Raw genomic sequence first — 24445 nt, 5'->3', positions numbered from 1 at the left:
AACTTATTGGTTAATAAGTAAGGGACATAATATTTTACTGATAAAAAGGCCGAGTTTCAGTGAAGATAACTAAAATCTCAAAACCATAAGAGCAAACATCAAATCGTCACAGTTCCAGTGCAGGGTTCTATCTACTTTCTAATCAGATTTTCTCGTTTGAAGAGACCTAGAAGCTTCTGAGTGACTAACCGGCCTCCATATTTAGTATGTCCTTCTTAGGTTAGACAAACTGGGCTATTCTGAGCTCAGCCATTCTAATATCTCATCACATTTTTCCTGATTTATTTCTTCTGTCTGATGTATTTCCTGTCAGTTTCATTAATTTTTTTCTGTATAATTTCTTTTTATCATCTCCCGGTTCCGGAGTGCCATATTTACCCATTTTCTTTTGGTATCAGATCAATTTTTAATTTGTGGCTTCTGTTTCTGTGACATCTTCAGGATTTAAAATTGCATTCTGTTCTTGTGATCTCCAACCACAGAAAAGCAACTGTATGTAATTGCAACAAAACATAAAATTAAAATAAGAGCATACACAAAATGATAAAGTCCAAGGGAAGGCAAGGAAAGTATTAGCTTATGCCAGTAAATAAGGAAGATTTCACAGAGTCCCAAAGCAAAGACTATGTTCAAGGATAAGCGCTAGCAGAGGGAGAGACTGGACAGCAGCTGCTTGCACAAGAATGATTCTTCCTCCCTTCCCAGTTCTTTCTCTTGAGGAAACAACCCCGAGGCTTAATGGACAGTCTCCCCACTGACAAGTCATAGACTTTACCAGCCTCAGAAGTAATTTCCTCTCACTCAGGACAAACCCTATAATCCTCCCACTTCCATGTAGAAAATTGGAAGGTCACCCCAAGTTGTCTCTTCCTCCTGAAGAAGCTTTTTGCCCCAAACCACAATTTGTTCCCAGGGCCATTCTTCCAAGTGTCCGTGGGCAGCACATACCCTCACATTTTCACTGCCTTGCACAAGCTGGCCCTCGCTGCATTGACCAAAAGCCTGTGCATATGAGACGTAAGAATGAAGTCCAGCGAATGAGTACAAATCACTCCCTGAAAAGCCTTGTTCTCTTCCGCTATCTTTATACTGGGGTAATGTTAGACATTACCTAACATACAGCTTTCATTTAATTTTTACTTCTAGGACACCCACTCCAGATTATATGAACTGATCAGGGGGTCAAATTGATGTTCTTTCACCAAGAATACTCAGTATTCTTTAAAAGCCTTCCTAATCCTGGGTCATTAGGAATATAAATATGGGCTATAAAATAAATGGCTGACAAGTATGGCAGATGCAGAAGAGTGTACTGGGTAAGAGTGTGAGCTCTGGAGTTCAGTGGGCCTGGCCTTGAATTCTCATTTTACTACTAGTGGCCTTGAGCAAATGACTGGTTTCTTCAATGAATTAGTAATATATGATGTACTCAATAAATGGCATTATAACCTAAAAGGTAATAGAGTTACTATATTTCTGTAAGTTAATGATGCATTTTCCACAGTTTAATGGCTTTGAAATCAGAATGTCTTTCATAATCAATATCAAAAGAAACCTGCCAGCTGTTTACCCCATATCCTACCTGCCTCACGCCAGCTCTTATTAAATTTATGGTACATTTTATAAGTATTTGTGTTTAAGAATCAAGGAGATACAGTACATAAGATGACAACAACTAAAACTTTGGAGTTCTTTTGTGGTAAACATACCTTTTTAGCTAGATTCCCCTATTTATTATTTGTGTCTTCTATATGAAAGAAAAGAGCTGAAGATCTCTTGGGTTATACTGTTCCATTTGCAGTTACACAGCCAAGTGGTGTCATAGAAGCCAATTTACTGGGAAGCTCGTGAAGCTCAACCTTCCAGCTTCCTACTCTCACAGGCCTCTGCTGGTGTCCCGGGAAGGGCCCTAGAACCGTGTTCATGTGGTCAGATATATTTCTAAAACATGCACATTTGTTTTGTTTTCTTTTTCTTAAAGAAAAATTGTATGAGCTTCTGTCTCCATAAAAATTAGAATGCTTGGGGATGTTGTCCAAGGTGTTTGTATTTAGACTACTCTCCCTCTCCTGAGTACATCTTTGGCCTGTGTTTCTTCTCCCCTCCATCAAAAGCTGCTCTAGGGAAAGGACCTTCTGTCTGATATTAGTGTAACTTTGAATCAGTGTGGTTTACCTCTTCTGGGGTTCTGTATATTTTGCATCCTCCTCCTAATGCAGAATGAAAGGTTATTTTTTTTTTCAAATGAAATATCTGGCATTAGCAAAGAGACTGAAATGTTATTTTTGAACTACAAAGAGACCCTTCTTCCTTCACTCCTAAACATATACCCAGAAGACACTTTCCTACTGTGCCTACATGTAGGCATAGCCCATTTATGGCTGCCTAAACCAATTTCTATATATTCAACACTGCTACACAGTTAACAGCAGATTAGATTCTCCTGCAGGAGAACAGCTGAGATAGCAGATCCAAATGTGAAAGAGACAAAGACACCACTTTACTTCTCTTACACTTCTACTATTTAACTCTGCTCATTTACCTTCCCCTTCCTGCCTGTTGCCCATGAGCTAACAGTTATTAAGCACCTGCCAAATGATAGGCATTATGGTAAATAGGCACTGGCACACTGAAATGAACACTTAACATTGCTCAGTGAATGGAAGAATCGAACACTGGTTTTTGTGGTGGTACTGCTGGCTGTTCTTATCCTAGTAATGTCATTTTCATTTTCTAGTTTCTTCATTAAGCGAAGGTGAATATTATCATTGTCCTCATTTTCCCTTTAGTTGTGCTTTTAGTTATTCTATGATTGGCAAGAATCACTGCTATTTTTATCCCTTTCCCCTTTCATGTCCTAAGAGGCTCAAAGAAGTGGATAAACCAGAAGGTTGGTTGAAAACAAAAGCTTCTTTTTTGATCTATTAATTACTCCAAAAGGATTAAATATTCTTCTGCCTTACCTATTTTCTTGATCCTGTAACTAACATATACTGGAAAAAGTAAAGAGACCTCAAAAGAGTTCATCTTTATTAAATATTGTAGTCAATCGTAAGCAATGATGACATTAACAAAAGAACAATCATGGTCATAATATGAACCACACAAACCATTCTCTCTACCATATGTATTTAACACTGCTAGTCCTCTGTTCACATGCTCAGACCTGAATAAATTAGAAGGTGTTTATCCTTTAGGTGTTAACCTAAATGTCACTTCCCCTGGAAGGATTTCCCGGCTTTCCCTTCTTTTACACACTGAAGTAGATATTTCCCACCATGGGCTCACATGCAGTGGATGTGAGCACTCACAGAGCACCCTAGACATCCCGGCTACAAGAGTCATCGCATCTCATTGTCATTGCTTGCTTCATTAACTGTTTTTCCACTAGAGCATGAGCTCTATGAGGATAGCCACCATACAAATCTTATTCACCATTTTATCCTCTGGAAAAAACTAAGAATGTTATAAACAGTTGATAAGTGAAGGAAAGAAAGGAAGAAAGAAGGAAGGAAGGAGTTTTTCAAATAGGGAAGCCAATGGTTCGGTTTATTTAGTATTCAAAATGCAATCATATGGACAGTACTTTTGGAACTACTTCCCTTATGACTGGGATTTCCCCAACTCCTTCTTGTGCTTATTGAATTGCTGAAAATAATATCAAAAAGTGTTATTTCCTCCTCTGATTCCTCTAGGAGATGCAGACACAAATCATAGAGTCCAAGTGACTTAAGCCAAAGTGGTTCTTCTTGGTTCTTATGTCATTGTTTTGGAGTCAGCCCAGGTATACACACTATACCATCTGCACTGTATCCTAAACATCTCTTACTTTCCCATCTGACTCTTGCTCACATTGTTAGATTCTCAACTCTTTCCCCTGACTTGTCTCCCAAAGTACAGATGATTATCCTTATTCTAAAGGAAGGGAGAGAATGTGTAGATCATCCAAAGGAGTGGCTTGTCCAAACACTGTCTTTTTTTGGCTTTCAAATACATAATGTAGAATTTCATATACCAGAATTTGCCCACCGCTCAGAAAATTCAGAATTCTTCTGTAAGTGGCAGTCCAAATTTGAAAACCACAGCTGTTTTTAGCAATTGAGTCACTGCCTTTCAGATGCCAAAAATATCACCTACCATATTCCCCAGGGTTCAAAGAAAGAGGAAAGAGAAAAAAGCAAAGAACAAGTTGGGGATAAAGGTAGCAGGAAGCTTCTCCAGTCATACAAATTATTATTAAAAATAACTATAATAGTGCTTGCTTTGGCAGCACATACACTAAAATTGGAATGATACAAAGAAGATTAGCATGGCCCCTGCAAAAGGATGACACACAAATTTGTGAAGTGTTCCATATTTTTACTGGAATAAAAATTAAAAAAAAAGAAGAGAAAGAAATAAAAAAAAACTATAGTAACTGAAATAACAATAATATTAGCAATAAGAACTAGCATTCAATAGCAATTAACAAAATAGGGCCTCATGTGACTTTCCTAATCTCCCTAAAAGGGAGAGATGATAGTATTCTTAGCACCCTCATTTTATAGATGAAGAAACAAATTAGAAAGGTTAAGTGAATAACCCAAGGTTACACAGCTAAGCCTGAGCTCCAACCCAAGCCATCCAACTTCAGATCCTGTATTCATTCTATCTCTTATTCAAACACAGTCTCACCACTGATTTATCTAACCACTCCTTCATGGATTGATTTTGGTAAGAAATCTGCCCTTTTCTATCACTGTAGGCCTAAGGGGAATCATTAGAATTTCTGTGAGCTTCTCAAAATAGAGTAGAAACAAAGATTCTACTTTTAGCTTTTGGAAGAGGGTTCTAGGTATATACATATTAAAATCTTACTTGGCCCATCTCTAAACTGGTTTTGGAAGCTCCAGGAAAGAAGCTTGGCCAGTCTGTCCCAGTATGCACCTTGGACTCTGATTTCCAGACCCCCCCCCCCCCACCCACACAGGACCTCAGGAACAGCCAAAGCAACTTTTTAACTGGCAAAACATGGTGACCCTTCTCTGGTCTCCCAGTCCCCATCTCCCCAGAGCAGACCAGTACCTAGCACATCCTGGGTTGTGGCGAGAGAGATTCTCATCCTAGAGGCCTTAGCAACTGTGTCCAGGCTGTGCAGCCAATGGAAAGCCTACCCCATAAATCAAATCTTGGGGAATCTGTGATCCAACAACACCTCCAGCGAATACCCATTTAAGGCAAAATCTGGCAAGAACTTTGTAAAAGAGAGTTGGGAAAAGACAACTAGACAGGGAAGTGAAGGGCTACTAAATGATACAGGGAGGATGAAACTGTGGCAGACAGTATTTTCCAAAGATGACTGCAAAAATCATCTGGCCCTAAAGCTCTTCCAGAATCTTGCGACTCTCCCATCAAAAGGAGTTTATTTCCTCTCTCCTTGAATCTCCACTGGTCTTGCTGACTGTCTCAGTGAATAGCGTATGGTTGAAGTGAAGCCCTACGACTTTGAGGGTAGGTTAGAAAAGGTGGTACGGCTTCCACCTGACTCTCGCTCTTGGGCATCTGACTTTTGAACCTTGATAGGAAACCCAGGCTACATAGAAAGTTCATACGTAGCTATTCCAGTTATCAGCCCAACAAAGGTGCTAGCTGACAGCTGGCCTCAACTGCCAGACCTGTGAGTGAACAAGTCTTGTGACTTTGTGGACAAAGGAGAAGATGAGCTTAGCCACTTATTTCAGTCTCTGAACATTCTACGGTGGTTTAGAAGTATCCAGAGGTGGAGGGAGACAGGTAGTGCAGAGAAAGGGAAGAATCTAACTCCCAACACCTTTGTCTTAGTTCTGACCTAGAGTTACGTGTTCTACTTAAATAATTACATGTTAGAACCTGCAGTCTCAGTGCCATGTGTTCTACTTAAATAATTACAGTTAGAACCTGCAGTCTCAGTGCCATGATACCACTGAATCATTTTATTTCCAATGACAGCCTTTTGATCAGGTCATTAGATTTGATATCAGAAAAGCCAAAAACATAGGGATTGTCTATCTTGTACACTGTTGTAATACAAACATTTAGCATAGTGCCTGGAACCTAGTATGCACTCAATAAACATCTGTTGGATGGAAGAATAAACAAATGAAAGAAATTTCCCCCCTCCTTTTAGAGAATGATACCTAATATCAGATTAGCATAAAGTGCTTAGAAATTTGCAGTGTTCAATAGATTGATATTCAACTGCCTTCAGTAACGTTTTTTAACCTGCTTAAATCAACTGTTAAATTTTAAAACTGTGAGTTCCTTGAGGGCAGAGACCATGTCTTATTCCATTTTGTATCCCCAGCACCTGGCACTTTGCTTCGTACTTGCTAAGTGCTCAATAAATATTAAATATTTAAATACTAAAAACTAAATGAATGTCAAACAGAGACTGGCAGAGATATTTCAAATTATTTAGTTCGCCTAGGCTTTGCCTGGTAGGAGGCAGTGACAGATAACAGATAAGGATGCTGGCCAATGCACCTGATCTCCAGAGGGATCAGACTGGGATGCAGGAGTCCAGAAGTCCTGAGGCTTCCCAGCTGCTAAAACCTTTCAAGAATATGGGAACTCAAAAAGCTTTTGTAATCTGAGCAGGACATTGGTTTGAATACCAAAAAGGGTACTACTTTACCAATCAAGAGTGGTTTTTTATGATTATACTCCAAATATGATTTTCTTTCACAGCTAATTTTATACATGATCCATTTATTCATTTGTCCAATCATTTATTCATTCATCCCATATTAGTGGGGGTCTACCCATTGCTATTTTTCTGCAAAGATTTGTTTAATCTGCTCAAGAGATAGGTGAGTGTTCAAAAGGACCCCATTTCCTGGAAAATTGACCTGGCTAGGCAACAAAAGATGTGATCTCACTTTGTAGAGGCAGATGGAAATTATAGATATAAGATCACAATTCAGAATGAACTAATCCAGTGTATTTCAAAATGACTATTGAAAATAGAGATGTCTAGGGGCGCCTGGGTGGCTCAGTCATCAAGCGTCTGCCTTCGGCTCAGGTCATGATCCCAGGGTCCTGGGATGGAGCCCCGCATCGGGCTCTCTGCTCAGCAGGAAGCCTGCTTCTCTCTCTCCCACTTCCCCTGCTTGCGTTCCCTCTCTCTCTTTCTTTCTGTCAACTAACTAAATAAGTAAATAATAAATCTTTAAAAAAAAAAGGAAGAAAGAAAATAGAGATGTCTGGTATCTACCACTCCAGACACACTAAATCAGAACATCAGGAGTGAGACTGCAAACTTTATGAGCAATTTGTGATTTAGATTGCACTCAAGTTTGAGAACTGTTGACCAAAGCTATCTTGCTAATGGGACCTACATGCAACTGCTTAATATAATATAGTTTCCCCCACATCTCTACAAAAGTAAGATGTTACTTGACTGATTCTAAGACACCTAGGAATAGTGTTAATATGGCTCAGATATTTAACACTATTTAGAATAGTATAAACATGGCCGATGCCCCAGACCAGAATTTCCCTGAATAATCATTCTCTCCCTAAACTAGCCTTAAATAAACCCTTGCAAAAAGAAAATAACAAAGTAAATCTATCCTTCCCTTAAGAAACTCACAATTTAGAAGCAAACTCTTACAAAATAGTCATTATTAAAATAGAAAAGTTTTTAAACCCAGAAATGGCACGTTAAAACCGTTCTCAATTTGAAAAACAATAAACAACAATCATCAGCTGTGAAACAGAGCTCTAGACTATACTATTTTTCTACCCTGGTTCCCACAGTGCTGACGTCCAGCTGGGACCCTGAGACCTTTCCCTTGCCTTACCCCCAAACTCACTCCTTCCCAGGAGACTTTTACTCACTTTCTGAATTTTCCTAATCTGGTCAGAGAGTGTGTCTAACAGGCGAGTTTTCAGGAAGTCCATCACCTTGACCACCCGGCCATCAATGTAGCAACTGTAATAAAAATAAAATAAGAATCAGGTAAAATCTTGAGCAGGAGACTACAAATACACTTCTCTAGCCAGAGGTCTCTGTTGCTTGAGGAAACAGCCCAGAGTTCACTGGGCTTTTACATCTTAAAAAGTTTTGACCCTGGATGCTTTTCAAACAAGTAATATGCTTTTTAACTTCTTCATTTCTACCTCCATTTGTGGCCTATATTGTGATTTTTTTTCAACCTTTGTCACATGAAACTGCATTGCTTGCTCTATAGGAGCTGACAGGAATCTGTAATACAAATTAAGTAATGGGAAAAAGCTTACTTTTCTTTTCCCCCAGGAAGAGCAATTTAACACCCATCCCATACCAACCCTGCCCCACCTTAAAAGTAATAAAGGTATGTGAGAGGTTTAGAAAGACTATTCAAACATTTTTATAGGTGTCCACACCTTTCAATAAGGAAACAAATCCCAGCCACAAAAATCTGATTTAGTGTAGTGAGTGGGTCTCAAAGGTTTCATCTCCAACTCACCTTGTAGTCAACCTTCTCTGACCACCTCCAGAATAAATGAATGGATGAATGAATGAACAAACAAATAAATAAATCAGATAGATTAAGTCTAGGAGCACTCTCCTAAAATAATAACAAATTTAGCATTCACTGGGTGTGGTGGTGTGGGTTTTGTTAGGTGGTTTAAGTGTAACATCAAGTCGTGCTGATACAATGTTGTGAACATTTGACCAAAACAGGTCCGTCCAGCTTTGTGGGGCCCTTCTTTGTGAATCCTTACTCTGAAGACTAAGCTGAGACTAGTCCAGGTTTAGGGGACTTTTATTATCTCAAACCTCCCACCCCCATCTTTACAAAATTCTGAATTGAATCAATTGAATTAAAATAAATGCCTATGACTCCTGGATGCCTTTTCCAACCCACTCAGGTCTCCCCAGCTGATGGCTAATGATAGATTATTTTCATTTTCAATAAGACAACAACCTATCAGTACGTGTTATAGAACTGTGTGAAAATTCTTCTTAATATTAAATCCCCATACTAATACATGATGTAGTAGAATGGTTAAAATTTTTTTTTAAGATTTTATTTATTTATTTATTTAGTTGAGAGAGAAAGAAAACACCAGCATGAGGGGCAGAGGGAGAGGGAGAGAATCTCAAGCAGACTCTGTGCTGAGTGTGGAGCCCGACGTGGGTCTTGATCTTACAACCCTGAGATCATGACCTGAGCTGAAATCGAGTCAGATGTCCAACTGACTGAGCCACCCAGGAGCCCCTAAAAAGGTTTTTTTTTTTTTAAAGTTTTTTTTTTAATTGCTGTAGCTGAAGTGCGTGAGTTCCACCCAATCAGCCTCCCCTTGGCCTCCTTCACCACCTCAGACATTTCCAAAGAATCCAATGTTTAAGTCATTGATGTGTTGGAAACAACATAGGTTTTGGACCCACAGATATCTGAGTTCAAATTCCAGATCAGTTATTTACTACCTATATGACCTTGGACAAGATACTTGGCCTCTGTGCGCCTCAGTTGTCTTATTCTTTTTTCTTTTTTTCTTTTGAGAGAGAGAGAGAAAGTACAGGTGGGCAGGGTGAGGAGGTGCAGAGAGAGAATCTCAAGCAGGCTCCACGGCCAGCGCAGAGCCAACTTGGGGTATGATCTCACAACCCTGAGATTATGACCTGAGCTGAGATCAAGAGTCGGCCACTTAACCAGCTGAGCCATGGAGGTCCTTTTCTTATTCTTTTGTTGTTGTTGTTGTTTAAGATTTATTTATTTATTTATTTATTTATTTATTTGAGAGAAAGAGACAGAGAGGTGGAGGGAGGGGCAGAAGGAGAGAGAGAGAGAATCTCCAGCAGACTTTGTGTTGAGCATAGAGCCCGATGCAGGACTTGATCTCACAACCTTGAGATCATGACCTGAGCAGAAATCAGGAGTTGGACACTCAACTGACTGAGCCACCTAGGTGCCCCAGTTTTCTTATTCTTAAAAGAGGTGATATATCTACTTCTCAGGATTAACTGACGATTAAGCAGGTAAACCTAAAGTGTTAGGCACATAGTAGGCATTCAACAGCTCTGTTCTCTTCTAATTTCATTTTCAGCTCACAAAGACAGGGTCATAAACAACAGGTTACTGATTGATTAAATTATGTGTGAGTATAGAATCCTTAAAAGTGGAACTAGTATATCAAAGGATACATAATTTTGAAAATTTTGGTGGTTACTTATATTAGGGAACAAAACAAAATAATGACATGACCTTTTACTTCATTACTGATACAGATGCTAGACTCAGATCCAATAAACATTTATTATGTGCAACACACAGTGCTGAGCATGTCCATTCCTTACCACCCCAACCTCTTCCTATTAGTACCTCACTATTGGCATTTCTGATTTTTTTAAAAAAATTTTGATTAGATAGCTTGCTACATGGAATCTAGGTATATCAAAACATAGTAATGTTAAAATTAATAATTCATGCAATGCTAATCTCATACACACTGAAGGACATGAATACTTGTTACTATGTTACATGATTACTAGGCACATGATACAAATGCACCATAATTAGTGTTCTTTTATGTTTTAATCAAATATATTATAGGTCCCTTTTTTCTTTTTGTTAGCTCTCAGTAGCTATTTTAAACATCAGAATTTATGAATTTTGCTGGCAACACATATAGTTTAATACTTACTGAGATAAAAATGCCTGATGTACTTTTTCAATGTAGGATTCCCTGTGAATAACCCCCTATCTCACACACTCCTTAGTTGAGGGTCCTTTTATTACTCCACTCTTTCCTTTTGTTTCTTTTCTCAAGTACTCAGACCTTGGAGTTAGAAAACCCTGGTTCAGTTTCAGCTTTGTCACCTACCACCTATAAGATATTAGGTTTCCCCTTCTTTGAAGTTGGCTAAAAAAAAAAAAACCTCAAACCCACAGGATTCAAGGTACACTGTATAGTCAAATTAGGAAAAATTCTGGGCATATACCCTGGCATGTAAGAGGTATTTAATAAGCAAATTTACCTTCCAGGTTACTTAAAGGGCCCAAGGTGACAGCAACCTAGACTGAAAAGCCATGGGATGAGGTGAGCAGGGGAACATCTGTCTGAAGGAGAGCATGTTCATTCACTGTAGATTTGGAATGAGGGAAGACAGCAAGAATAGACTCTGGATTCCCAGTAAGTGGGAGGCAGAGGGAGAGATGGAGAAAGCTGTGTTTCTATTGCAAAAATTTGGGATTTGAAAAGACCTTAATGGCCATGTGGTCTAAAGCATGTAAGCTTGCTACAAATGACTGAGAAGTGATTATCTAGGACAGAGAACCCATTCTCATATAGTGCTTGTACTGTTCCACTGTACTATAGCTTGAATCCATGGAAGGCTCTTCTAACGAGTCTAAAATTTGCTCCCTCTTATTTTTCACTCAATGGCTGTTTTCTTGGACCAAGAAATAGTCCAACTCCTCCTTCATGTGACACGTGGGGGAGGAATTCCAATAAAAACTTTGGCTTAAGCTTTTTAGAGCCCATTTTTGGCACCATTTTTAACCTAAAAGCCTGGATTCAATCATTCTTAGTTGGTCTCAGGCTATTTCTGTGTACTATGAATTAGATTGGAGCAGGGGAGAGCTCCGGGCAGGAAACCAGTGTGACAAGGTTATCTTATCTCAATAGAGCAGACAAGAAGGGACCTGGGTCATGAAAAGAAGTAAAAGTGAGAGCCTGTGAAGGAAGAACTAATAAAATAAGGCTTCTATAGAGTATAAGAGAAAGAGGAAGGGAATCTCTGATGACCAGGAGCTTGTGAGAGAGGATATCTTGGAGAACACTGATGCCCAGAACATGTAGGCTAGTCAGACTAGGCTTTAGATTTGTTAAAGGAAATGAATGATTCTATTTGAGATATCAAGGACACAGAGAACATCAAGGAGGAAATATACAACAGGTAGTTGGAGATATGAGAAAGAGGTACAGATAAAATTTGAGACAGGAAAAGAGCTGGGTCTTCAGCTTATAAGTAATGAATGAAGCCATGGCTTTAGATGACCTCTCCGAGAAGATAAGAACTTAACAGAGATGTCAGAGACCTTCTAAAATACTGGTTAAATATGGCCCTGGACATTGCCTCTACATTTGACCCAGCTAAGAGTCCTTTCTTTCCTCACTCTTTTTAATAACCTCAGTCTGTGTCAAATTTACATTTGGATGTCAAAGGAATCCCCATATCGTACTAGAAGCTTCAGCAACTTCATCTGCTACCTTGAATCCACATATATATTATACTATGGAAATATGAACTTTGGTGCGCCACTTTTAAGAGAGGGGTCAATTTAACCATAGATGTGAGTCTGATAATACCTAAGCCTTTTTCTTGGGTACCCTTGGATACTTAACTTGCTACATTTCCCTTCATAAATGTGACACTTTGAAGAAAACATTCAGCGTTGATAATCTGTCGTTATTTGAAAAATTCCTGCCTGTTACAGAGCTTTGGTTCTCTGATAGTGACTGCCTGTCGTAAGAGGCCCACTATATCATTTAGCTTTGGACACGAAGGAGGTGGAATAGCCTGCCATAACCATTTGGAAAAAATAAATCATTAAAAATGATGAAGATGGTGATTTCTAACCAAGACTGGGTAAAAGGAAACAGGACTGGATTCCAGCTGACTGTCCAGTGACCTCAGGGCAACTCTCTTTTGTCTTTCTCATTGGGAAGATAAAGATGATTCTTAGACATTAAGCAATCTCTCTAAAGAGTTAATTACTTTAGTAATGGCTACAAAGTGTCAGAAGACCAAATAAATGAGAGAAGAAGGTAAGAATTGAGAGGGAAAAAAAAAGAAAGAAGAGAGAGAGAAGGCAAATTCATCAATTAGAGGTGCTTTGGCATCTTCCACATAAACCTTGGCAGAATAGTTGGTTCTCCAAACACTTAGACTGACACTTTTAGGTAAATCATAATCCTCCTCCAAGCTCTCTTGAAATTTCAGCATCTCTTAGGATCAAACCACAAGTGGCTGAGTTGTTCAACTAAAAGCTGAAGCCAAGAGAGGCTGTGTAGAAATAACATTTCTGGGAACTATTATAAATGCAATGAGGTTGAAACCTTTGTGTGTGGACAAATAGCCTGTCTGTCTCAATACCAGCAACCATTATTCCTTCCTCTGCTGGCCTCCAGATTGGCAGGTCATATCAAGCACGCATCTGGGGAGGTGGCAAACATGGCAGAGTATACAAAGTAACTAAAACCTCTTACCAATTCCTTCACCAACTCTCTCTCTTTTTTTTTTAAAGATTTTATTCATTTATTTGACAGAGAGAGACACAGCGACTCTCTTGCCCTTAATATTTATTTCTAGTTTAATACCTTTCATCTTATTTAAATGTTTATTTCTAGTTTAATACCTTTCATCTTATTTTAAATTGTGCACTTTGTTTATTATAAAAGAAATAAGTGTTCATTATAGACAAATTAGAAAACACACATAAAATTAAAATATGAAAAACAAAAAATCACCAATAAACTCAACACCTAGAGAAACCCACTGTTAACATTTTGCTGTATATCTTTTCAGAGATTTTCACAGTAAGTGCACATAAAATTTCCCATAATTAGTTATTTTTAAAAACTTACTCCAAATCCTATTCTACTAGTGTATAAACTTAAAACTGTACCAGCTAAGATTCCCAAGCTCATCCCACAAGGATACTGACATGAGACATTAGAAACTCCAGGTCAAATCATCTTACTCTTATTTTAATTCCATTTTGGCCATTTGGGATCTTCTGCCAGGGCCAGGTCTCATCTCCTTTCTGTCTCTGCCTGCCGGGTTTTAACCCTGATCCTCCTACTCTCCCTTCTCCAGACCCCTAGATTCAGTCTTCAGGACTGTACTACAATTAGCTACTTATGCCCATTAGCCTCTTAAAGCATTTAATGAGGAGAATTTGTTGCTCCAGGGACAGCTGGTTTTGTTTACCTGGCTCTTTACTTTAAAAGGAAAAACCTTTGCCCCTTATTATCTGACCCCTTCTTTTATTTCAGGTAATTGTATTAGTGCTGGCTTCCCAATGCTCAGGAATTTCCGGACCTATTTTGCTGCCTGCTACTTTCTGGGAGGAGGGGCAGTCCGCTCAGAATTCTAACATCCAGCCTGCTGACTGGGCAGGTAATTCCATAAAACTGGGGCCTTCCCCATTGAAGGGGGAGAAACTTGGATAATCATTAGAACAACCCTGTTGACCTATAAAACCTATTCTGACACCTTGAAGCCAAACTCTGGAGAGGCTGACTTGAGTCTCTCTAAAGCTTTATATCTTGTATTTGCCTCTCCAAAGGCCCTCATGCTGGGCTCCTACTGAGCACATTGTTCTTCACACTTGCCTTTAGGTTTTCTTTCTGAGGCTACCTTATTCTTGATCTTTGCAATGGGTCAACCTTCTTATCTCCTGTTCTGAACAACTTTGGGCAGGTAAATCTTGGATGAAATGAACACTATTACAAATTTTTAAAAAGAGCCTACAGAATATAGATGTTTCTTTAGCTTTCTTAAACTAGTTCCTATAAATAAATCCATACAGGAGTCACCCAGCTGACTAAAGGGTTCAGGAATTATAAAGTTTTGTACTCTGGGAAAATGTTATCATTGAAAAATGGTACAAGTAAAGGTCGGGGTTGCAGGCAATCCCACAGACACATAATGGGTATTCAAAAAATATATTCAATAAAAGCGTGTGTGCCTGAATAAGCTAACCCACAATGTGCCAAAAGGGTGGCTCTGAGGCGCAACTGCTGTCCTAAGGGCCTCATTTATTTGAACTTTTCTCTCTTAATTCCTTGCACACAATGGGTCCTGAGCCTTGAGCCCAGGTCATTTTCCCCCCTTGAACCCAGTATTTGCGGAGACACAATGTTTTTGGCAGAGGCTCAAACAGCTGGCCCTTGATCCTAGCAGTGTTGAGGTGAGCTCTATATGGGAATCAGGGAAGGAGGGGTGTAGGAAAGCCATCTACAGCTCCAGTGTCCAGAGGAGACTCTGAGGAGAGCACCTCTGGGACTTTTCAGAATAGTAGCAGGTAATGGTACCAAAAGTGTGGGCAGGAGCAGATCCATGTGTTTGAGTTCTTAAACAAGTTGTGGGACCATCTTTAAGAAAAAGAAATCAAAAGTACAGAATCAGGTACAAAAGTAAATATTCATTTAGAGTGACCAAATAAATCACAACAAGCCTCCGGAAACTAAGAGAATCAAACCCTTTTTTCCTGAGAACTCTTTCAGCAATTTACCAGAAATGCTTATATAGCAATGCTTCCTGATAGCAACCTGCCCTACCCCTTTCCACCTAGAACATCCTCCAACTCTCACCATCTCCCAGCACTTGTAGGAGCCAAGATAAGTGAGGGGCTCAAAGCTCCAGTCATTAGCCTCATGGCCAATTAACTGTGGGGCATTGATAGTAAGAATGGCAGGGGCTAAGTTACCAGAACCTAACCATCTATGAGCAGTATTTTTTTAACTCAGTGTTTGTAAATTGGGAGCTGCCTATACAGTTACCTCATCCTTTCCCTGGCTTTTTTTCATATAATTGTCATTGTTTGTAGCAGAATAGCACAACCAACTTAACTATAATTAAGTTAGTACGTTACTAACTAGGAGAACACAGAAAGAAGAAAGAGGAAGGAAGGAACCTTATATGTATTAAGTTCCTTATTTCCTAGATATTTTACATATGGTATCTCATTTAGTCCTCAAGAACACTCCCTGTTTTACAGGTTACAGACTTGTGGCTCACAGAGATAGAGTAACTAGGAAACCAGAGATCTTATATGCACTAAGTGATAGATACCAAACACTGTTCCCTCTCTGTTCTGCCCATGGAGGAGCTGGAGAGTACTGTGTTTACTTCATCTGTCCTGTAATCCAGTACAATTGCTTTCCAACCATCTTTACTCTTGCCTCCTTCAACCATCCTGACCAGTTAAACAATACTGAGCTAAACTCCGATTTCTCTAGAAAACAGAACATTACAACAAAATAAAAACAAAAGCAAAAACCTGGGGAGATAAGTAAAGGAATGCAGGTGGTATAGTTTTACTCTGCAAAAATGCTTTTCAAAGTCTTTTAGGAACTATTATATGAAGAAAGGTGGCTCCGTGGTCAAATAGGTTAAGAAATGCTGGGTTAGCACCAAGTTCTACTTCCTGCTATCATGGAATAGCTGATATAAGAATTACCCTTCTGTCACAGACAACTCAAAATCCAACACAAAATATATAAAACAACTGTTTGAAGGAATTAGACAGCAACCAACTCAGGCTACCATCTTTGAAAGAAGGGGAGGGGCACATGAGGTGAGGCCCACACTCACCTGGGTTTGCACCCCTGGGTAGGGTGGAGACAGTTTACTGACCACCAAAATTTTGTGCTCTCCTTCTACAGTCCAGAGCTATTTGTCAAGAAGCAGCTGCGCAGGCAGAACCTATTATTTCTCTGCCACTGTCATGGGAGAGGGGTCTAAAACACTAATAGGGCCAAAGCAATGTGAGCAGAAGTAATACATCACTTTAAGGCTGAAGCTGATGGAGATGTGTATCACCTCTGGACAGAAATTAAGAAGCCATGTCTTCCGTATAGTCTCTTTCCCCTTCGTCAGATGAATGGAAAGTCTCCAAGGAGAAGTCACAAGATGGAAAAAAGCCTAGGTCCTGAAATGACCACATATAAAGCCATCTATCAGGTATACCAGCATTGGACATGACATTAGTGAGAAACAAACTTCTACTGTTTAGACCACTGAGATCTGGGGGTTTATTTATTAAAGCAATTAGTGTTATATTTACTAATGCAGAGGTATTACAACAAAACTCCATTATGCCAATCAAATTTTTCATCAGCAGTTCATAATAAAGAGGTGTCCTTTGAAAGGAAATGGTCCCTGGTATGAAAAAAAAAGAATAACCTGGAGAACCTGGTTAATTTTAGTTTGAATTGACTGGCTGACTGTCAACAAGGGGCTGAATTCTAACTATGCGAGTACAGTTGATGAGGGAAGAGATCATTCTTATTCTTTTCTATCTAGGCAAACTGAGCCAAGGGTGAAAACAATGATCAGGGCAATTATTAATGACCAAGGAGGACAAGGAATCTAGGGCTTTGGAAGGGAGGTCAATTACTGAAGGTCACACATGAGTAGGTGGCAGCCTTTTAACTTTACATTCAGTATTTTCCCTTAGGTTTCTGGGGAAAATCTGAGTTTTCATTCTGAGGGACAGCTAGTTTGAGATAGATGTATTTAGGCATTCTTACTGTGAACAAAATCACATGTCCTCACTTGCATACATCACATATGCAGGAAAACCAGAGGTTCAGCTCTACTTTGCATGTGGTTGCTTATTTCCAGACACTCAGTGTTCACAAATGCATGCATGTGCGTGCGCACGCACACACACACACCCACACACCAAACTGCTTCTTTAGTTCGCCCCCCACCGCTGCCAACATCCCATATATTTTAGTTCCTGCATCTAACTTTTATTCTCAGCAAATTCGGTGTCATAGAGCTATATCTCCTTGAAGTATACTCACTGTGTAGAATATTATACCTAGAGAAAATCTTACCTCAATATAATTCTTTTCATGACAATTGCCACTTCTTTATTAAAAAAGGGCTGGCTCTCACCATATAAAGCCTCTAAAGAGACTATTTACCGTGAATATAAGTCTTAGTACACACATGCATATGTATATGTATGTATTAAGGGAGACAAAAGGTCAAGGGGACGAGAGATACCCATTGATTAGATTTCTTTTTTTTTTTAAGATTTTATTTATTTATTTGAGAGAGAGAGAATGAGAGATAGAGAGCACGAGAGGGAAGAGGGTCCGAGGGAGAAGCAGACTCCCTGCCGAGCAGGGAGCCCGATGTGGGACTCGATCCCGGGACTCCAGGATCATGACCTGAGCCGAAGGCAGTTGCTTAACCGACTGAGCCACCCAGACGCCCGATTAGTTAGATTTCAAGACGGGTAAACATAAAATTAGTTTTTGCGTTGCATGGTATGTGAATTGAGCCCTCAAGGAAACCACTTCTGATAGGATACTTTAAATTTAAGTATTTGTATTATTGTGTAGTTTAATTTGAGTATCAGTAATATTTAAAAATAAAATTGTAATTTTCCTTTAAATAGTTTATTTTCAATTGCTGTATTCTCTTGATTCATAATTCTTAAACACAATAATTCTGTAATAAAAATGCATACTCGGGTGCCTAGGTGGCTCAGTTGGTTAAGCAGCTGCCTTTGGCTCAGGTCATGATCCCAGGGTCCTGGGATCGGGTCCCATATCGGGCTCCCCCTGCTCTGCAGGGAGCTGCTTCCCCCTCTGCCTCTGCCTGCCACTCCCCCTGCTTGTGCTCTTTCTCTCTCTGTCAAATAAATAAATGAAATCTTAAAAAAAATAAAAATTCATACTCATTTTAAAACTTTAACATGAGAACAAATAGTACAAATAAGTTTAATAATCACACCAAATCCCAAAATCCCACTTTTATCAACATTCAGAGAAAATCATCGCAGACAGGTCTGTATGTGTATACATATGTATGTCTGTATACATGTAAAAAATACTGATGTCAATAATTTTAGAGCAATGTTATCATGTTATATATTCTGTTTTGTTAACAAAATAGGCAAAATTTAATGGTATTTGAATGTAATAGAAGAGAAAGAAATTAAAGTAAAATAACTAATTATGAATATTGGGTACTAGTCACTTAAATGTTTTTATGATAAATTTAAAAAAAGAAGGGTATTACTCCTATGTCTCTACAACATTGACAACCATATCAGCTAGTGTTACAATTTTTGCTTCAACCATCAAACATAATTTAGGAAACTCAAGAGGAGAGGTAAAGTCTATTGTAGGTATTCATCTTTTACTTTTCTGTTTTTCTTTCTTCTTACTTGATGTTCCAAGTTTTCATATTTTATTCATTCTTTTCTTTTTAGAAAACTCACTTTAGCCATTCTTTTAGGTAGGTCTGTCAACAAAGTTTCTTGTTTTTCCTTCATTTGAAAATGTCTTGATTTCCCTTTTATTCCTGGAGGACCTTTATCCTGGATATAGAATGCTGGGTAGACAATTCTTGACATAAATGCTAGGTCCTGCAGATCCCTGAGATTCGGTTCATTATTTTATTTTATTTTTTCCAGTCTATGTTCTCTCGATTGTTCAGATTGGGCAATTTCTCTTATTCTATCTTCAAGTTCACTGATTTTTAAAAATCTCTCTCCTTCATTCTGTTGTTGAACACATCCACTGAGCTTTTATTTATCGTATTTTCATTTCCATTTGGTTATTCTTCATATCCTTTATTTTTTTATTAGGACTTCCTACTTCTTTGCTGAGTCTATTTTTTCATTTGTTTCAAGAGATTTGTAATTGCTCATTGAAATATTTTTATGATGGCTGATTTAAGATCCTCAGATAATTTGAACATCTCTGTTATCTCAATGTGGGCATCTATTGCTTATTTTTTCTCACTCAAGTTGCTATTTTTCTGATTCTTGATAGACAAGTGATTTTTTACATAATATCTGGACATTTGGGGTATTGTGTTATAAGACCCTGGATCTTATTTAAGTCTTGTTTTGGTTGGCCTCCTCAGACATCACTCTGGCAGGGTAAGGAGGGAACACTGCCTCATCACTGCCACATATGGGTGAAAGTCCGGGTTCCCCACTTGACCCCCATTGACACTCAGGGACTAGGGGAACTCATTACTAGCAGTTGGGTGTAGGAGTTCCAACTCTGCACTAGGCATCCACTGATATACTACCCTAACTTCAAGGGGTAGAAGTGCCTTATTACTGCTCCTCACATGGCCTCCACTGACATGAGTGGGAGAGTAGTATCACTACTGCTGGGTGGTGGTGAAAGTCCTGGCTCTCCAGTATATATCTTCTGACAGCATCCCAGAGGGAAGAGATGTGTCATTCCTGAGAACTGGAGGTAGGAGTCCAGGCTCCCCATTTTGTTTCCACTAACACTGAGTGGGGATGGTAGAGGGTCTTCATTATAAACTAGCCTAAGTGCAAGTCCTAGCACCCCTCATTAGGCCTTCACTGATGACACCCCGATGGGGGCATTGAGATGCCTTCTTAGAGCCTGGGCAGGGTGAAAGTCTCAGGTCCCTGTTTGACCTTTGCTGGCAAGGGTTGGGGTGGGGGTGGTACCACAGGTTTTTTTCCTGTGGTGTTTGACTAGAGTATAGTGATTACTGTGTAACATTTTTCTGTTTTGCTAGGCTGTTCCTTTCCTGGCCCTTTGGATAGGGAGAGCTGGCCTTTGTTGGAGAATTTTTTGTTTGTATTTGTTGGTACTTCTGGGTTGACAGCTTCTCTAGAACGAAGTCTGGGATCTATGCAGAAAACACACACACACACACACACACACACACACACACACACACACACCCCACAAACAAGGGAGTTCACCACTGTGTTGTTCCCTGATTCCCAGTCTATCTTATTCTCTCCACCTTTTGGAATTTTTTCATATTGGTTTCATAAATAATAGCTAGAGCTTTTAGTTCTACCTAAACAGAGGAATAGGCAAAGTATGTATATTCCATTTTTCTGGAAGTAAAATTTCTATAGTTATTTTTAACTCTAATCCCAGCAATTTTAATTTTAATCTTAATCCTTAAATATAAAAATAGTTAAATTTATTTTATATATTTACAACTAGTCCCTGTTACCACCATTTCTCCAGCATGATTCCATTTTTGTTTGTCTGCTTCATCTTCAAGTAGATTTTTCAACAAAATCTTGTGCATAACTAAATTTTCCCTAAGTTTCTGTATGCTTGAAAATGTCATTCTGCTGCCATTATATATGAAAGACAAGTTGGGTGCATATAATTGGCTGATATGAGTTTTTCATAATAAGTGAGACACCTTAAATATCAAATTTTCAATTTCAAGTATCTATGACTACATTAAAGGTTATAACCAGAAGACAGTAAGTTCTGATTGTTTAGGAAAAATGCTTAGACATTACTTTCCTAGAAACAATATACATTTATAATACTCACAAAATATTATGAGATTATTTGTTCAATAAACACTTATGGAACTCATACTATATGCTAGCTATGTTCTAGATTCTTGGTAGAATCTATTAGTTTTCATGTTTTGCATGGAGAAACTGACTCTCAGAAAAGTTGAATACTTTGCGAATAAATGGCACAGGCCAATATTTGAAGTCAGATCTGTATTGTTTAATCATAACATATACTTGCTCTCTAGCTGAGTCAATATGATAAATCACATCAGTACTATGAAATAAAATACTCAGAATATAGAATTATATGATTTGTAACTGATAAATGACTTGATTAGATTTATTTAGCAAATAGGAATTTTAAAGTCATAATTTCAAGGTAAAACGTCACATACCTTTCTACAAAGAAATGATTCCTTTTTTTATTTTTAAGACGAACCATGAGAGACTATGGACTCTGAGAAACAAACTGAGGGTTCTAGAGGGGAGGGGTGGGAGGATGGGTTAGCCTGGTGATGGGTATTAAAGAGGGAATGTACTGAATGGAGCACTGGGTGTTATGCCATCCTTCCCTTTAAAAAATTTTCAAAAAATTGAAATTTTTATCAGCCCTAAAATATCCTATTTTTTCCTCTCAAATCTCCTACAAATTCACTTTGGTTATTAAACCAAAAAAAGGGGGTGGGAATCAGGGAAAGCATTAGCATGTTGTCTTCTCTGTGATTAAAGGAGCTTTTGTTCAAACAGGAAGAAAAAGCAAGCTGACTACAAAGATTTTTAGGTAGAAGAAAAGCCCCCTTTGAAAGAATTCTATTTTAAAGAGTTAATCAATCAAAAGTTAATCAAGACAGAAATAAAAAGCAAATACATTCTGTTTCTTTTTTCCTTGAGAGAGACAATGATAGTTTGATTTTAAATTAAGAACAAAATAGTAAAATGTCATTTAATATATTCTGGTTACATGCTTTGGGCAATTACAGTAGAAGGAACTATATCAAGAAGAGAAGAACAAGAAAATAGGGGGAAAGAGGGTATTTCCCTTTCAGGGATCTTTTGGTTTCCCCAAAACTCAAATCACCCTCCTGGTCTCTGTGCTTTACCTCTGCACAGCCCACCAGGCCTCACCACTCAACAACTAGCCCCACAAACACCCTGCCAGACATTTGTCTTTTAATTGGTATCTTTCACTTCATACTTGAAGTGATCATTGCTCTAGTTGGGATTAATATTTACTATGTAAGTATTTTCTATTCCTTGCATTTTTTTCTTTGGTTTTTGTTTTTGTTTTTTTTGGTCCCCTCTTTTTCTGGCTTTAATTTAATGTTGTATATCATGACATTTTATCTCCTCTCTTAGCATGCAATGAACTTCTTTCTAAAAATTTTTAAGTGCTTGCTCTAGAGTTTCCAATACATATTTTAAATTAATCTACATGTACCTTCATAAAAATATATCACTTTACATGGAGTGTAAATACCTTATAACATTATACTCAGTTTTTCTCTCCTGTCTCATGTGATACCGCTGTCATTCATTTCACTTATCCATATTCTCTAATTACCTAATACCTTGTTGCTACTATTACTTTAAACAGATATCTTTTAGATTAAAAATAAGAAAAATAAAAGATTTTATTTACCTTCATTTATTCCTTCCTTGACACTTTTCTTTCATGTAGATTCGAATTCCTGACCTATACTATGTTTCTTCTCCCTGAAATACTTCTTTCAATGTTTCTTGTAGGGCAAATTTGCTGGTGATAAATTCCCTCAGTTTTTATTTGTCTGAGAAAGACTTTATTTCCCCTTCACATTTCAAGGATAATTTTGCTGGATATAGAGCTCCATGTTGGTGAATTTTTTCTTTCAACTAATTATTTCACTCGATTCTCTTCATGCTTGCATGGTTTCCTGCTGAGACTTCATACCTTTGTTCATATTGCCTCATATCACTGTACTTCATATCCTTGTCCTGTATAGGTAAAATGTAATTTTCCCCTGGCTTCTTTCAAGATTTTCTCTTTTTCTTTGGGCTTCCTACAGTTTGAATATGATATTCCTAGATGTAGCTTTCTTGGTATTTATCATACTTGATATTTTCTGAGCTTCCTGGATATGTGGTTTTGTGTCTGTCGTTAATTTTGGCAAGTTTTCAGCCATTATTATTTCAATATTTGCCTTACTTCAGCCTTTATTATTTCATTATTCTTCTATCTTTCTTCTTCTTCACGTATTACAAGTATGTGTATGTTACACACCTTGAAACTGTCCCACAGTTCTTAGACGTTCTGTTTTGTTTTGTTTTGTTTTGTTTCCCATTCTTCCTTTAGTTTGGGAAATTTCTGTTGACCTATCCTTAAACTCACTGATTCCTTAGACATGACCAGTATAATGATGAGCACATCAAAGGCATTCATTTCTGTTACAGTGTTTTTGATTTCCAGTATTTTCTTTTGATTCTTTTGTAGAGTCCATCTCTCTGCTTACATTACCCATCTATTTCCATTAGAGACCTTAACATATTAATCATAATTATTTTAAAATTCCTGTCTAATAATTCCAACTCATACCTGAGTCTAGTTCTGATGCTTGCTTTGTTTGTTCAGACTATGATTTTTTTCTTGTCCTTTGGTATACTTTGTAATTTTTTGTTAAAAGTGAACAGGCTGAAATGGGTAATGGGAACTGAGATAAACAGACCCTTAGTAGGAGGATTTGTGCTAGAAGTTGGACTGTTTCATGTTTGCTGTATTTGTAGGTACCAGAGACTTCAAATTCCTCCTAATGTCCTTGTTTATGCATCATCTCTTGACTTCAGGCTTCCCTAATTACTCCTCCTCAGAGAGAGTCTGTGTCTTTCAGCTCTTTCAGCTATAATTCACTGTTTTTTTACTGGAACCCTGTTGATGAGGTGGCTGGGTACAGAAGAAAGGAAGTATTCTCTAATTTTATGAGTAAATCTTAGTCTTTTAGTGGGTCTATATCTTTGGACCATAAACTTCATGATTTTTTTCCCAGTGGTATAGCTTTTTAACCCTTAGGTGAGACAGAAAGGCTAAAGGAGATTAGAATGAAAATCCCTTCCACAGATGGGACAAGGCTCTGGTTGTGTCTTTCCCCTCGAGAGTTGGCTTTTGTTATAGAGAGAATGCTCTGGTCATATTTGACAATGATTGCTCTTATCCTCTCCCTACCAGAACTACTAGAAAATTTTGGATTCCACAAAAGTATGTGGGGGCAGGGGGTGGTGGTGGAAGGGATGAGGGGCTGATACTACAGCCTCCACTCTCAAGCCAGTCCACATTAAGTCTCTAGCAATTCATCAAAATTAACACTAAAGTGTTCCTACAGGTTTATGGCTTTAGTATTTTCTGTTCCAGGTAAGCATATTTTGATGACTCCCTGGATTCACCTGAATTTCCA

At 38.3% G+C, this 24445-nt stretch overlaps 1 protein-coding gene and 1 non-coding gene across 2 annotated transcripts in view; one reads left to right on the top strand and one right to left on the bottom strand.

Moving 5' to 3' along the window:
- The window catches only part of HPSE2 (heparanase 2 (inactive)), a 681364-nt gene that overhangs the window by 160468 nt on the left and 496451 nt on the right, over positions 1 to 24445 (bottom strand). The window contains exon 7 of the mRNA XM_025880833.1: positions 7858 to 7951. Within this exon, the coding sequence (XP_025736618.1) occupies positions 7858 to 7951 (94 nt within the window). The remainder of the gene's footprint in view (positions 1 to 7857; positions 7952 to 24445) is intronic.
- On the top strand, positions 4255 to 4361 carry LOC112830989 (U6 spliceosomal RNA). Its single transcript, XR_003210040.1, has one exon. It is a non-coding gene; the product is annotated as a U6 spliceosomal RNA (small nuclear RNA).

The sequence above is a fragment of the Callorhinus ursinus genome, unplaced genomic scaffold (assembly GCF_003265705.2).
Source record: "Callorhinus ursinus isolate GAN/ISIS: 27379988/994484 unplaced genomic scaffold, GSC_fseal_2.0 scaffold20, whole genome shotgun sequence".
Classification (NCBI taxonomy): domain Eukaryota; kingdom Metazoa; phylum Chordata; class Mammalia; order Carnivora; family Otariidae; genus Callorhinus; species Callorhinus ursinus.
The sequence above is the reverse complement of the archived record's forward strand: the minus strand, read 5'-3'. Positions and strand labels throughout refer to the sequence as shown.